Source organism: Aotus nancymaae, unplaced genomic scaffold, assembly GCF_030222135.1.
Source record: "Aotus nancymaae isolate 86718 unplaced genomic scaffold, 86718_ANA_hifiasm-v0.15.2.pri h1tg000072l, whole genome shotgun sequence".
Lineage (NCBI taxonomy): Eukaryota > Metazoa > Chordata > Mammalia > Primates > Aotidae > Aotus > Aotus nancymaae.
This window is the reverse complement of record NW_026988487.1, coordinates 1864612-1878803: the sequence shown is the minus strand read 5'-3', so window position 1 is coordinate 1878803 and position 14192 is coordinate 1864612. Positions and strand designations below refer to the sequence as shown.

General features: G+C 51.0%; 2 protein-coding genes and 1 long non-coding RNA gene across 9 annotated transcripts in view; 2 read left to right on the top strand and 1 right to left on the bottom strand.

Moving 5' to 3' along the window:
* The window catches only part of HOXB3 (homeobox B3), a 41254-nt gene extending 36218 nt beyond the window's left edge, over positions 1-5036 (top strand). For 3 of the 5 annotated variants that reach the window (XM_012451837.3, XM_064367498.1, XM_064367499.1), the window contains 2 exons: positions 1277-1877; positions 2709-5036. In XM_012451837.3, coding sequence (XP_012307260.2) covers positions 1430-1877; positions 2709-3544 — 1284 coding nt within the window. In that variant the 5' untranslated portion in view covers positions 1277-1429 and the 3' untranslated portion in view covers positions 3545-5036. The remainder of the gene's footprint in view (positions 1-1276; positions 1878-2708) is intronic. The other 2 variants (XM_021670574.2, XM_064367500.1) reach the window with 1 other exon arrangement.
* LOC105716967 (uncharacterized) lies at positions 2760-9767 on the bottom strand. 3 transcript variants are annotated; one of them, XR_001107403.3, is made up of 7 exons: positions 9435-9767; positions 8305-8371; positions 7148-7241; positions 5410-5518; positions 3931-3985; positions 3488-3538; positions 2760-2949 (listed from the first exon to the last, which is right to left on the bottom strand). It is a non-coding gene; the product is annotated as an uncharacterized LOC105716967 (long non-coding RNA). The 3 variants fall into 3 exon arrangements; XR_001107404.3 differs by lacking the exon at positions 9435-9767 and having other exon boundaries at positions 7148-7237; positions 8305-8518; XR_001107402.3 differs by lacking the exons at positions 8305-8371; positions 9435-9767 and having other exon boundaries at positions 7148-7767.
* On the top strand, positions 8758-11171 carry HOXB2 (homeobox B2). Its single transcript, XM_012451846.2, has 2 exons — positions 8758-9343; positions 10099-11171. The coding sequence occupies exons 1-2, from the start codon at positions 8956-8958 to the stop codon at positions 10779-10781; spliced, it is 1071 nt and encodes a 356-aa protein (XP_012307269.1). The 5' UTR covers positions 8758-8955; the 3' UTR covers positions 10782-11171.
* Positions 11172-14192: the final 3021 nt, after the last annotated feature.

The following is a 14192-nucleotide window of genomic DNA, read 5'->3' as shown; positions in this document are numbered from 1 at the left end:
TCCAAACACACATGGCAGTATGAAGGTTTTATGAAAAGTGATGGTGAAGAGTTGAGAGAGACAGAGGGGGAAAAAATGCAGTCAGAAGTTTCAGAACAAATACACAAAATCCTGTTAGTTTGAATCTTTATTTTTCTGGCACACTTTTAAAAGGCTGTATTAAAATAGTGATTTTTATCCCCCCTCAGGGAACCTCAGTCAACAGGGATATCTCTGTTTCTAACCCAGAGAATAATATTGTTCAAATTGCTTTGTTGATTTTTCTTCCTCAGGAATAATTTTCTCTTTTGGAAAGCACTTTCCCCATCTCAGTAGAAAAGTGCAGCAGTTGTAACTTCTTGTTTCTTCTTTTCTTTTGGAGAAATCAAAGAAAACAGACTGCGAAGGAAAGGGTGGGAAATATTAAGTCTCATGGAAAAAAAAGAGAGAGAGAGAGGTTTGGGGAGAGACCTGGGCCAAATGGTCACAGCACCAACTGGACCGACCCTGGAAATTGAAACAGTCCTCTCCATTTGGGGGCCCCAAGGGGCCACTGGCTGCCCGGTCCCAGGCTTGGCTGAGCAAAGCCAGGGACTGGAGGTGGCAGTACCTGCCACAGAGCCATGGACGGATGAGTCTCAGTTCAGCTGGCTCTGGAGGCTAAAAATCATCAGGAAGTTTCTGGGTCAGGCTGTTGTCTTCCTGGTAGGGTAGTAGTGGGAAGAGGAAAGGACACCTCGCCAGAGAAGCTTCTCTGCTGAACTTGCTTCTCCTGCCTGTCTTTTTAGGAGATCCTTTGGTTTTCCTCAGGCTAGACTTGGAAGGAGGCAAAGGCTGGAAGCATAGAAGCCTCTGGGCTCAGAGGAGGGTGCTGATGATGCTTTTATTTTGGAGTCTCCAACTGTCTCCTCCCTTGAGCCACCCTATCCCAGAGTTGGGGAGGAGAGATGGGGAGAGAGGGAGCAGGGGAGGTCAGGGGCTAGTGCACAGGCAGGAGAGAAGCAATGGCCTTTGCCGTACATTGTACCTCTAGGCAGTCCTGAAAGGCATATAGTCCTCATTTATTTTTCTTTTAGTGAAAATGAAAACTAGTGGGCTTTTTTTTTTCTTTAAAATTAAAGAGTTAAAATAAGACAAATCCATTTCAGGTTGGGGACAAGGCCTCAGCATCTGCTTTGGAGATGTCGGGGAGGGGAGAAGAAAAATCCCTATTGCTGTCAGTTCCCTTTTCAGTTCCTAAGATGGATTCGAGCCCCAGTCCTCTTTTCCCCCTTGTGTCTCTTCTCTCGCCCCGCAGGTCAGCGGTTCGGAACAGACCCCGGAGGAGGGGGGCACAGAGGGGAGGGGGGGGGGTCCGGCGTGTCACGTGACCCCCAGGGTTGCCAATGTCCGGTACTGAGGGTATCAGGCCTTTGCAAGTTGCCACCCACTGCCCGGGCCTCACCCAGCGATGCAGAAAGCCACTTACTACGACAACACCGCGGCTGCTCTCTTCGGAGGCTACTCCTCGTACCCTGGCAGCAATGGCTTCGGCTACGACGGCCCCCCCCAACCCCCATTTCAGGCCGCCACACACCTGGAGGGCGACTACCAGCGCTCAGCGTGCTCACTGCAGTCCCTGGGCAACGCTGCCCCACATGCCAAGAGCAAGGAGCTCAACGGCAGCTGCATGAGGCCCGGCCTGGCCCCCGAGCCCCTGCCCGCCCCGCCCGGCTCACCCCCGCCCAGCGCCGCACCTACCAGTGCCACTAGCAACAGCAATAACGGGGGTGGGCCCAGCAAAAGTGGTCCCCCCAAGTGCGGTCCCGGCACCAACTCCACCCTCACCAAACAGATATTCCCTTGGATGAAAGAGTCGAGGCAAACGTCCAAGCTGAAAAACAGCTCCCCCGGCACAGGTACCAGTTCTTTGCCTTCCTTGTCATCAGCTTTTGTCCGAGCCAGGAATGTCACTGTTATTCTAGCACCCAGCCCCTAGGCGCCCACGAGACTGACTGGGAACAATATTAGGTGGCTGTCGGGTACATTTTTGATACACCTACCCCCTAATGACCCCTGACCCCGCCAACACCCTCCTCCCTCTAGCCGCCCTCCACCGGAGCTTCTGAAAGCTCCAAGAAGGCCCGGTGCGTGGCCTCAAAGCCCTTCCCAAGGCCACAGAGCCAAGAGGAGGCGCTGCCTGGAGGATGCAGAGTCGTCAAAGATTGATTATTATTAAGTATGATTACAGTGGGTATTAATCACAATCGCTCGGACGGCCTGGGGTCCCGGCCTCCAGGCGCAGCAGCCTCTTCGTGCCACACTTCGGGGTCCTGCCCACGAGGGTTCCCCTCAATCTCCCATCCTGTCCTCAGGACCGGGTGGGCGAGGAGGGGAAATGTTTTCCCGGACCTGGATTTGGGGATGGGGGAGAAAGCACGCACGCGAAAATCCAGCCCTAAATAAATGGCTATGCGGCTCTGTCTGCGTGACATGATCAAATTTTCATAAGCTGGGGCAGCGAAAGGAGAACAGGTCTCTTAATAAATGCCACTATTATAGAGTGTCCGCTAATGCGACGGGAGGTGGGGTGGGGGAGTGAGGAGGAGGCGGGGACGCGAAGGGGAGGCGGCGGGGGCTCCCAGTCCAGGCCTGGATTTATTAAGAAACGATGCATTCAATTTCGGTGTGTTCAGTAATTATCTTTTATTTCATTTTCTCCCCTTCCCACCCCTCCCCCTCGGATCCAGCAGAGGGCTGTGGTGGCGGCGGCGGCGGTGGCGGCGGCGGAGGCGGTGGTGGCGGCAGCGGCGGCGCGGGAGGGGACAAGAGCCCCCCGGGGTCTGCGGCATCCAAGAGGGCGCGAACGGCGTACACGAGCGCACAGCTGGTGGAGCTGGAGAAGGAGTTCCATTTCAACCGCTACCTGTGCCGGCCTCGCCGTGTGGAGATGGCCAACCTGCTGAACCTCAGCGAGCGGCAGATCAAGATCTGGTTCCAGAACCGGCGCATGAAATACAAGAAGGACCAGAAGGCCAAGGGGCTGGCCTCGTCGTCAGGGGGCCCCTCTCCCGCCGGCAGCCCCCCTCAGGCCATGCAGTCCACGGCCGGCTTCATGAACGCCTTACACTCCATGACCCCCAGCTACGAGAGTCCGTCCCCGCCCGCCTTCGGCAAAGCCCACCAGAATGCCTACGCGCTGCCCTCCAACTACCAGCCCCCTCTCAAAGGCTGTGGCGCCCCGCAGAAGTATCCCCCGACCCCGGCGCCCGAGTACGAGCCGCACGTCCTCCAAGCCAACGGGGGCGCCTACGGGACGCCCACCATGCAGGGCAGTCCGGTGTACGTGAGCGGGGGTGGCTACGCAGATCCGCTGCCGCCCCCTGCCGGCCCCTCCCTCTATGGCCTCAACCACCTTTCCCATCACCCTTCCGGGAACCTGGACTACAACGGGGCTCCCCCTATGGCGCCCAGCCAGCACCACGGACCCTGCGACCCCCACCCCACCTACACAGACCTCTCCTCTCACCATGCGCCTCCTCCTCAGGGTAGAATCCAAGAAGCGCCCAAATTAACACACCTGTGATGGGAGAGGGCAGACGAGGGTTAGGGGATGGGGAGGAAGAGGGAGACTGTGGAGCTCTGTGGGGGCAGCCTGGACGTCTGAAAGAGGGGCCAGGGAGGTGGTAGCTAGGCTTCCTGGGCAGAGCCAGTCTGAAGCTCCTTCCCCTCCCCCTGGCCTGAGAGGTTGCTTTTAAGTCCTCCACCCCTTGTTCCATCTGCCTGCCAACCCATCGGAAAGGAATCCACAGCAGATTGGAGATGACCCCATCAACCCCAGGGCTCCAGCACTACCAAGTTGGAATTCCACGCCTAGGAGTGAGGTAGAGGAAGATGAGATAGGATGAGGCAGAGAAGCACATTTTAAAAACCAGACAAGATGGCTAGGCCATCACCACCCAACGGACTTACCTTACATCTTTGTAGGTAATTCCCCCCAAATCTTGATTTTTTTTCCTCAATTCTCCTTTAAAAAAATAAGAAAACACATTTCAAACCCAAAGGGCACAAAGCACGTTCCCTTTCAACTTTCCCCAATCCTCAAATTTGTTCCTATTTATTTGAGGTTTATTGAGGTACCTACCCCCTCCATTTCCAGCCCCAGGTTTTTCTGCTCTAAGACATTCACATCTATACATCCCACCCTCATCAATTACAGCTTTTAGAGGGCTCAGGGATGGTGAGAGATCCTGAAAGAGCTGCTTATATTATAAATTATATATATATACATATATTTTTAAGGAAAAGTGTGGAGGCTAGGGCAGGCAGGTTGTTAGGACTGAAGGCTTGCCCATTCTGCTGCCTCCATCTCAGCTCCAGCTCCATCCCCCTCTCTCCACAGAAGGCAGTTGGTGACACAGGTTCTACACTTTTCTTTTCTTCTGTTGCTCTCTTGACTTAACGTGAAAACAGGGTATATTTGAACAAACTGACTGTCCCAGGCAGCGGCTGCTGCAGGGCCTGTATGCCTTGCTCAGCCTCCTGACAGGACGCTTTTGTTGCACTTAGAGTTTACATTTTAATGGATATAAAAACAACTGTGAGAGATGTCTGGGCCTGCAGAAGTCCGCATCGCTCAAAAAAGCGTGTGTTCTAGTGAACATTTTCATATATATTTATTGGTTATAGCCTGTTAAAATATTTTCTTTTTTGTATTATTTATCCCCCTACATTATGTATTTATATGAGGGAAAAAAATGAAAAAATTGTACTTTTTTAGTATTTACTTGTTATAAAGGACATTGTGTTTCCTGTCATGTAAAACCAGCTATTTTAGTTATTATTGTACTCTAGAAAAGAGCTGTAGATTTATGTTAAACTTGTACTTATGAACAATTGTAATTAGTTCTAAAAGGCATGAACTCAGCTCCTAATTGTCGCTGTATAGTCCTGAATTTGTAGAACTAGAGTTAATTCCCTCTTGGAACTTTCTTTGTTCTTCAATAGTTACTTTTTTCCTTACCTAAAAGAGTTGTCTGTCAAACAATTCTTGAATAAACTTTGTGTTATCAATTTTATCTTGTCCTGCTGGTCCAATTTAGATAGCAGAGCAAGGCTGCTGACTGCCAAATTTCCCCCAAGGGAAGAAGGACAAGGACACTGAAGACCATTCCCTGGCCTTTTTGTCCACTGCCTAGGTTTCTGTCTCCCCCTTGATATGTATCAGGTTTAAATACCACTTTCTCACTCACAAGAGCCTGGAACATTTTGCCAAATTCTTTAGCTGTGGTTTAAGTAACAAGTTGGGAGGTAAGGGGTGACTCTTGGGTGCTCTCTGTAGGGTTTTCTGTTTGGCCTCTGTGCCTCTCGGTTTTTCATTCATTGACATTCCGTCTGTTAGCTCCTTTGGCCACAACCTCCATACACCCCTCACCCCTTCCCACTACCAACGAGAAAATCTGGCCGATTACGGTTTCTTCCACGAAACCTAAACTTCACAGTCCTCTTCCGGAGCTACAAAGAAGTTGTCACGTGACCCGAAGCCCAACCACCATTGGGTCTAAAACGAAAACAAAGAAAAATGATTAATCTAAAAAAAAAAAAAAAGACTTCTCAGGTCAAACTTTAAAACTAAGTAAAATTAAATCACAAAATAAAACTCAAGGCGGAGGGAGAGGAGGCACGTTTGATTTCCCCTGCCAGAGAAAGGGGAGAGGCGGGTGGGAGAAGCTGTTGAATCCAAGCGTAAATAAAATGGTCCCCAGGCTAATGTGCGGCTCTGTTTCCACCATCCTTGGGAAAACTTCATTTCTTAGTCGTGGTTCTATAAAAGTTTTATCACATTGGAGTGAGAATAGAGAGGGTCTGTCAAAGATGAAATGTCACCGCCGAGTCGCTGGAGCCGATAAGAGCGAGAAGACAGGGCGGCTGAAATATGGAGCTAATTCGTTGAAAGAGAAGCGATGGCTGCTTGCTGAAGAGTTGCATAATTCTAATTGTAAGCGATGTGCCCGCATTGCTTAATTAGGAGCATATATTTGGTGGTAGTGATGGGGGTGGGGAATGAGAATCGTTTCAGGCCCTGCCTTAAAGCGAGGGCTGATTTTCATTTTTATGTTGCATCCTGGCAGTCCAAGGTTAGTAATTATAGTCTTTATGCAACAATAAATAACAATAAAAAAAGCAACCTGAATTCTACACCCTCCCCCTTCACCACCACCAAGTAGGATTTTAACTGGACTCGGCTCATCCAAGCAGTAAGCAATTTAGCATTGGGTCAGGCTATAATTTAAAGGCATAAGAGCGTGCAAAGTTTGATTGGGATCAAATAACGCTCAAGGGTTTTTCTTTCTTTCTCTCTTCTTCCCTGAATAACATGTTCTGAATGATATAACTAGATGAAGCGCTATGTTTGGCTCTGGGGTTGGGTTGGGTTGCTTATTTATCTAGCAGGAAAGAGACAGGCCAAGAGAGAGAATTTAGCTTAAGTTTGAAAAACAGAGCTTTGGCTCAAAGCTGGAATTGAAAACAAGAAAAATAAGAACCAACTTGGCTTGGTGTTCCCTATCCTTCTCTTTGGGAGATTCCAGGCACTCAGCGAAAGCAGCCAAAGACTTGGGTAAAATATCCGTGCTGTAAAATTCACAGCAGGACAGAGGGGCGGAGGAGGGATGTCTCTGAGAAGGAGGGTTCTCTTGGCCCCTTTAACACCCAAGTTTTCCGCTGTTCGCTAATCTGGCCATAAAATCTGTCAGTAAGGGTTAGAGAGAGCTGTATTTCCTGCAGGGACAGTCTCTGCCCGAGTTGCCCAAGATAAGCTCTCGATCCTTCAGCCAGCTGGAGAAGTTGTTGCTAAACTCGCAGAGGTGTTCAAGGGGGTGGCCAGAGGGAGAACCCTCTCTCAGGCCTCCCTGAATGACTTCCAGACAGCTACTATTTGGATTCTTCCATGCCCACCCCCATCCACACCTCCAAATGGCAAAAATTGTTTTCTTTGGAGCCGAGTTGCGCACTATTGTTGCTGACCACTTTGCCCGGGTTGCAGCAGCTCTCTCAGTTCAGAGCCCTCCTGCTCCTGCCTCCTGCTGTCCCTGCAGCCCCCACCTCCAATTCCCCTTTCTTTATCCTCCTGTCCCCCACCCTCATCCTTCTACTCAAAATTCTCTGCCCGTCTTTTTAAAATACTCACCACCACCCACGCAGATACAACATTGACAGAAAGTTTCTAGTTCCAGCTCCGGGCTCGGTTGCCATTTCTTTGCTAACCAGTCTTCTCCTCCTGGCTGGGCAGCAGAGAGACAGGAGGGGGAGGGGAGGCCAGAGCCGTGAGAGTTCTCCAGGCAAACTTTCCACCCAACTTAGCGCCTTCCCTCTGTCCCCATTTCCCATCTGTTTCCCAGCTCTCCCAGAATCACCTATCTCTTTTGCACCCCACCCCCACTCCTAGGCCTTTTTAAGGGATGTGAAATTTTGGCTGTTCCCTCTGCTTTCTCAAAGAGCCAAATTCTTTGATGCAATCGGAGGGAGCTGTCAGAGGGCTAAGATTGATCGCCTCATCTCCTCTCTGTCCCTCTGACCCACGTATTTAAAAATCTTCCCCCAGATTGACTTTTCGTTTTCTGTTTTTGAGGCCTAGTTTCTTGTGCCCTCTCCCTATAGTAAATTACAACATTCTGAACTTTAGACTATCTTGGTTTTCTCAAAATAAAATTTAAAAACATTTTCCCCTAGGAGCCAGAAATGACGTATCATCTCAGTGGTCATTATTTCCACTCCCACCGTCTTCAGGGAGTTCTTCCTTGTCAGGGATATTTTTTTTTTTTTTTTTTTTTTTTAACTAGCACAATGGCAAAAATGGGAGGGAAAGTCTCTTTGTCCTAGGGGAAAAGCTCCCCACCACACCAGGCACACACATATGCTGACCTGAACTTTGAGAGTGCTCTAAGTTAAATCAGTGGCTACCTCAGTTCTTGTTCTTGCCCCTGGATATGGATACAGATACAAGCTTGAGGCTGGAGTGGGTACAAGCACATCTTAGACTCTGCCTGTTTTGGGGGGAGGGGGGTGTCACAAAGAAGCATGGATGCCTAAAAATGAGGAAAGCAGGGGGACATAAGAGGCAGAGGCAGTGCTGCAAACACTGGGCAGAGAAGAGAAGAACCCAGACCACACAGCTATGGAGGCTAGAGACCCAAAAATGCCCCTCATGCTCCATCTCACTTCTATGTGTCAACCTGGGAGTTCCTGTCCATTTTCTAAGATTTAACTGTTGCTTTTGGAGGGTGACATGGGGATAGTGGTGCTGATGATTGTAAATCTCTTTGTTATTTGCACCTTAACACTGACCTTTTTCAGAGTGGAAGCCTCTTTCAACTCCCTCCTCCTCCAACGGGGAGATCCTCACTCATCTTTTCTTGGGGAAGGAGAGAAGAGAAAAGGATGCTGCTGGCCATGTAGAGAAAGCCTTAATTTATTCTATGAAAATACTTGGAAAAGAGGAAGATTTCTCCCTTAGATTTTCTTCCTTTCCAGGCTTCCGAAACCTCCTAACCTCTGGAGGGATTGAGGAAGAGGTTCCCTTAGCTTTTCTGGAGAAAGGGAGGCACTGGGGAGAGAGCGTGTGAGGCACCGGTGGAGGAATGGGGCTCATGGTGTCCAGGTCGTGGTCCTCTGGAGTTTTTGAATCAATTAAAGCAAATAATGCTCTCTTGTTTTCCACCAGGCCCAGACGAGCGATTGGCGGAGGCCAGTCCCGTGACCACGAATTCCCTGTAATTTCGCCGGAGTCCTGGGTTTAATAGATAGAGTCCCCATACGCTTGTATTTATCAGCAATATACAATTATAAAGGCCCAAAATTTAAAAAAAGAGAGACCCAAATCTCCCCCTCCCAAAATCGCTCCATTACATAAATCTGGGGGGGGCAGGAGGGGGGGTCCCTTCCGATCCTCCCTCCTGACGCCCCCCCCAGCAGCCCCCTCCCCCACCATTGAAAGCCATGAATTTTGAATTTGAGAGGGAGATTGGGTTTATAAACAGCCAGCCATCGCTCGCCGAGTGTCTGACTTCCTTCCCCGCTGTCTTGGAGACATTTCAAACTTCATCAATCAAGGAGTCGACATTAATTCCTCCTCCTCCTCCTTTCGAGCAAACCTTCCCCAGCCTCCAGCCCTGCGCCTCCACCCTTCAGAGACCCAGGAGCCAAAAGCGAGCCGAAGATGGGCCTGCTCTGCCGCCGCCACCGCTGCCGCTCCCCACTGCCCCCCTGGCTCCCGAGTTCCCTTGGATGAAAGAGAAGAAATCCGCCAAAAAACCCAGCCAATTCGCCACGTCTCCTTCCCCGGCTGCCTCCGCGGTCCCGGCCTCCGGGGTCGGATCGCCTGCAGGTCAGTAAGCGTGGTGGGGGTGGGGTGAGGGGCAGCTAGAAGAGGGGGAGAAAAAGCAGTGGGAGGAGGTTAAAAAAAAAAGGTGGCGAACCTGCTGGGGTTCCTTGCCCCGTCCATTACTGCTGGGATGGGGAGGCGGAAAATCTTCGCTGGGGTTCAGGCCCGGCCGCTGCCAGCGTCTTTTTTCTCTTCCTGCCACTGATTTTGGAAGCTGGTTGGGGAAACGCCTTTTCTCTGCTAAAAGAAAATGATTCTATTGAGGTTTTCACCCGTATCTATGTAGGGGAATGAGTGTGTTGCTGGGATTGCCTTTAAAAGCAGGAAAAGATTCGGTCCTTTCTGCCCCAACACTAGGAGAAGAGGAAGAATTCAGAGCTAGGGAGGAAGAGGGGTGAAGAACAATCTTTATGACCCTCGCTCTGGTTGAGTTGCAAAGTTCCGAATTGAGGGGTCCACTGGGAGGGCTTGGGAGGGGGAATCTGAGGTTCCGGCGCAAAAGGGAGCCGCTCTCCACCCCCTACGTGGCCCGTGGGCGGCTCTGAATGCTTTGCCCTGACCCGGGCCGGGGCTGTTGACTAGGGAGGGAGAGAAGGGAACCCAAAAGCAGTGAAAGCGAGCCGCTTTGGGGTGGGCGACGGGGGTGGGGTGGCGAGGAAAGAGAGAGGTGATATTGGTTTTGGCGGATGGGGTAGTCCTTATCCGAGGTTGGGCTGAGTACACGGCCCGCTATGACGCCCAGCCTGTTTTTTCTGCAGATGGCCTGGGACTGCCAGAGGCTGGTGGCGGCGGGGCGCGCAGGCTGCGCACGGCTTACACCAACACTCAGCTGCTGGAACTGGAGAAGGAATTCCACTTTAATAAGTACCTGTGCCGGCCACGCCGCGTCGAGATCGCGGCCTTGCTGGACCTCACCGAAAGGCAGGTTAAAGTCTGGTTCCAGAACCGGCGCATGAAGCACAAGCGGCAGACGCAGCACCGAGAGCCGCCCGATGGGGAGCCTGCCTGTCCGAGCGCCCTAGAGGACACCGGCGACTCTGCTGAGGAGCCCGCGATCAGCCCGGGCGTCCCCTCCGCCTCGCGGGCGGCTCGGGAAGCCTGTTCTTACCCGCTGGAGGTGGTGCCGGGGACCCTGAGCGCCGCGGACCCCCGGCCTTTAGCCGCTAGCTTAGAGGGCGCGGGCGCACCGAGCCCCGGCTGCGTGGTGCGCGGGTCGGGCGGCCAGGAGCCGGGGCCATTGCCAGAAGACGTCTTCCCAGAGCGCCAGGATTCGCCTTTCCTTCCCGACCTCAACTTCTTTGCGGCCGACTCCTGTCTCCAGCTGTCCGGAGGCCTCTCCCCTAGCCTACAAGGTTCTCTCGACAGCCCAGTCCCCTTTTCCGAGGAAGATCTGGACTTCTTCACCAGCACGCTCTGTGCCATCGACTTGCAGTTTCCCTAACCGGTTTCCTCCTCCCGGCCCTTTCGACCCCCGTGCTCCTTGGCCGTCTGGAAAAATTGAGCCTCTCCCACCCCCAGTTGCATAGACTTATGTGTTTTGCTAAAATTCAGGTATTACTGAATTAGCGTTTAATCCACTCCCCTTCTTCTAAAATATTGGGCACTCGGGCATCTTTTAAAATTGAAACAAAAATTCCATTTGGTAGACTCCTTCCAATGAAATCTCAGGAATAATTAAACTCTAGGGGGATTTTCTTAAAAATAACTAGAGGGACTTATTTTCCTCTTTTTTATGTTTTAGACTGTAGATTATTTATTAAAATTCTTTATTAGGAAAAGGGGAAAGTATTTATTGTACATTATTTTCATAGATTAAATAAATGTCTTTATAATACGAAAATGAGTGTCTGTGTTGGGACCTAACCCCTTTCCCCCCGGCCCCAAGGCCGGTCCTCACCCCTCCAGGACCTGTGAGAAGCTGATTAGGTTCAGCGGCCTATGTGGCAGCAAAGCCTCCTGGACCGGCGAAGTCTGGGTGGTACAAAGGTGACCCGATGGATGCCCACTTCGCCCACAGCTCCGTCCAGAGTCGGGAGTTTGCAGGAAGCTCAGTCACCTCCGTGCACCTCAACAGAGTGCCTTTGGTCCCAAGCGGGTGGTCCTGGGGCCTCTGCCAAGAAATAAAAATGGGCGGGTATACAGCGAACAGAAGACCGTGCAAGGAGAGGAGGCCTGTGGACAGGCTTCGGGGTCCTGGCGGGGGCGCAGAAGTTTCTTGGAATTGGGAAGGATCCCAGGGGCTTCATTGCTTCTTAGGACCAAAGTCGCTGTAGGGCCTTTTACTGAACTCAAGAAGCCTAGGGACGCGAAGCCTGGGGCTTGAGCCCGGCCTCTTTGGGAGCTGTAGGTGGCTCTCCAAGGAGTGGAGTGGGGTCGGGGATTTTCTTGGGAAGCAGGGCCCCGCACCCAGGGATGGTAACTGTCCTCCAAGTGGGCAAGAAAAGTGGCCAGCTGAGAAATGTGGCGCTGCCGGGGCACCCATGCACTCTGGGGCTGCTGGAGTTTGGGGGAGCATACGAGAAGCAGCCGGGCGACAAGCCCAGGGAGGCCCGGTAGCGTCGCGAGGCTCTGGGCCTGCAGGGAGAGAAGGAGGAGCGAGGAGAGCGGGAGGGAGACAGGGAAGCAGAGACGATGCTCAAAATGGCGCTGGGGCCGGGCGGCGGAGTTGGGGTGGGGGCGAGGGAAGAGGCTGCGGCCGCCATGACAGCCGCTGCGGGAGGCGCCAGCCCAGCGGGGATCTGCCCCCGCCCTCGCGTCCTCCCAGCCGGATCTTCCAGACGCTGGGGAAGAAGGGGCGCCTGGGAGTCCCACCTTCGTTTTCGTTTGTTTGTTTGTTTGATTTTTTTTATTTTTAAAGTGAGCCTAATGGACGCTGAGGACGCGAGATGGAAGAAGAGTCCGGGTGTTTGTGGGAAAGGGAGGAGAGCGGCGGGTCTGCGGGCCCGGGTGTGCCTCATCGAGTCTGACTTTCGATACTTCGCTGTGGGCTTTGAAGCCAGGGCAGAGCTTTCTTTAGATGCAGACCCACCTGTCTTGACCAACAACTTCATTTTCCATATCAACACCGTGTCCTGTCTATCCCTCGCCGCACCCTGCCTGCTTCCTTGTAAACCCGGTAAGCGGGAAGCAAAGATCGATCTCTCCCATCTCCTCCTGGTTTGTTCTGGGAAGGTGGAGATTTAAAGGGCCCTGGAAAGCCATCCATCCTCCTTAGGTTTATTTAATATTTCTCCCTCTCAGAAACAGACACTGCGGGGCTATCTCTCCGGCAGATGCTGCCCTTCTCTAAAATCAGTTTATTTCCGGGGCCTCCAGACTTTCCCCTGGACCAGCAGGAGCGGGATTTACAGTACCAGGCACGGAGAGGCAGCAATTGGCAGGTTAAGCCAGAATCCAACATAGATTGTGACACAGAGGACTAGACAGACCCTTTGCATATTTTTAAATGGGTCCCTCAGCGTGGGAAGTACACACATCTTATTTAGCTGGAACTTAATCCCTTAAACTGTCTTAATACAGAATTCATCTCGTGTATTAAATAATCTTACATCATGTTAAATTGCACTTATGTCTCTCATAAATAAATTAATATAGAACAATTAGATGTGTTATAATAATATCGTGTATCTTAGTTTATTTTCCCTCATAAAATATATAGGTATAAAATAAATTTAATATATTAAAGTAATAATACACAGCTTATTGGCTTGTGTGTTTATTTTCCCCATAAATAAGTGAATATACAATATATTAAAACCACACCATACATCTCATTGGGCTGTGTGTTTATTTCTCCATAAAATGTGCCCACAGGCAGTGTTTAATGTCTTAAAAATCACAGCACACAAGCCATCTATCTCTGCACTAGCAAAATGAACAGATATTTCAGCTGGGGCGTTGATTTCTGTGGACAGTCAAACTAGATAATTTGGTCTAATTAAAAATGCTCTTGGCTGGGCTCAGTGGCTCAAGACTGTAATCCCAGCACTTTGGGAGACTGAGGCAGGTGGATCACAAGATCAAGAGATCGAGACCATCCTGGTCAACGTGGTGAAACCCTGTCTCTACTAAAAATACAAAAATTAGCTGGGTGTGGTGGCAGGCGCCTGTAGTCCTAGCTACTCCGGAGGCTGAGGCAAAAGAATCGCTTGAACCCGGGAGATGAAGTTGCAGTGAGAGCCGAGGTTATGCCACTGCACTCCAGCCTGGTGACAGAGCGAGACTCCGTGTCAAAAAAAAAAAAAAAAAGAAAAGAAGAAAAGAAAAAAATTGCTCTTGCAGCTAGCTATAGCAGGTTGTTACAAAGATCAAGAATACCAGAAGGATCTTGCTAATGGCCTACCTTTCAGTTTCTTTAGTCAAAAGGAGAGCACCCTTCCTCAATGCCAAAAAATGTAGAGTCCGCTCTGCAGGAGAGAATTCCTATCCCTGGATCATGGTCTGCAGCACTTAGGGGCCTCTGATGCACCAGTTCTCTGGAGCCTAGCTGCTCTGTGGACCAGCAGCATCAGCACTACCTGTGAGCTACTTAGAAATACAGAATCTTAGGCCCCTGAATCAGACCTACTGAATCAGAATTTGCAGTTTAGCAGCTCCCCAGGTGATTTCTATACACTTAAAATTTGAAAAGTACTGCTAGATCATAGTGTCACCTGCTTTCTGCCTTCCTCCATGCTTCAGAATTTTTGACTCACTTTACCTGGCCCCTGCCTTCCAATTCTCCCAACCCAAACCAGTAGCTCAAATTGCAGGGAATCTTTGTTCCTGCCTGGGGCTTCATCAGTCCTGATTCCTTCCTGCCAAAGTAGTGGGAAGCCAACCAAAGGCTCAATCTACCTGTTTAGACTCAGGT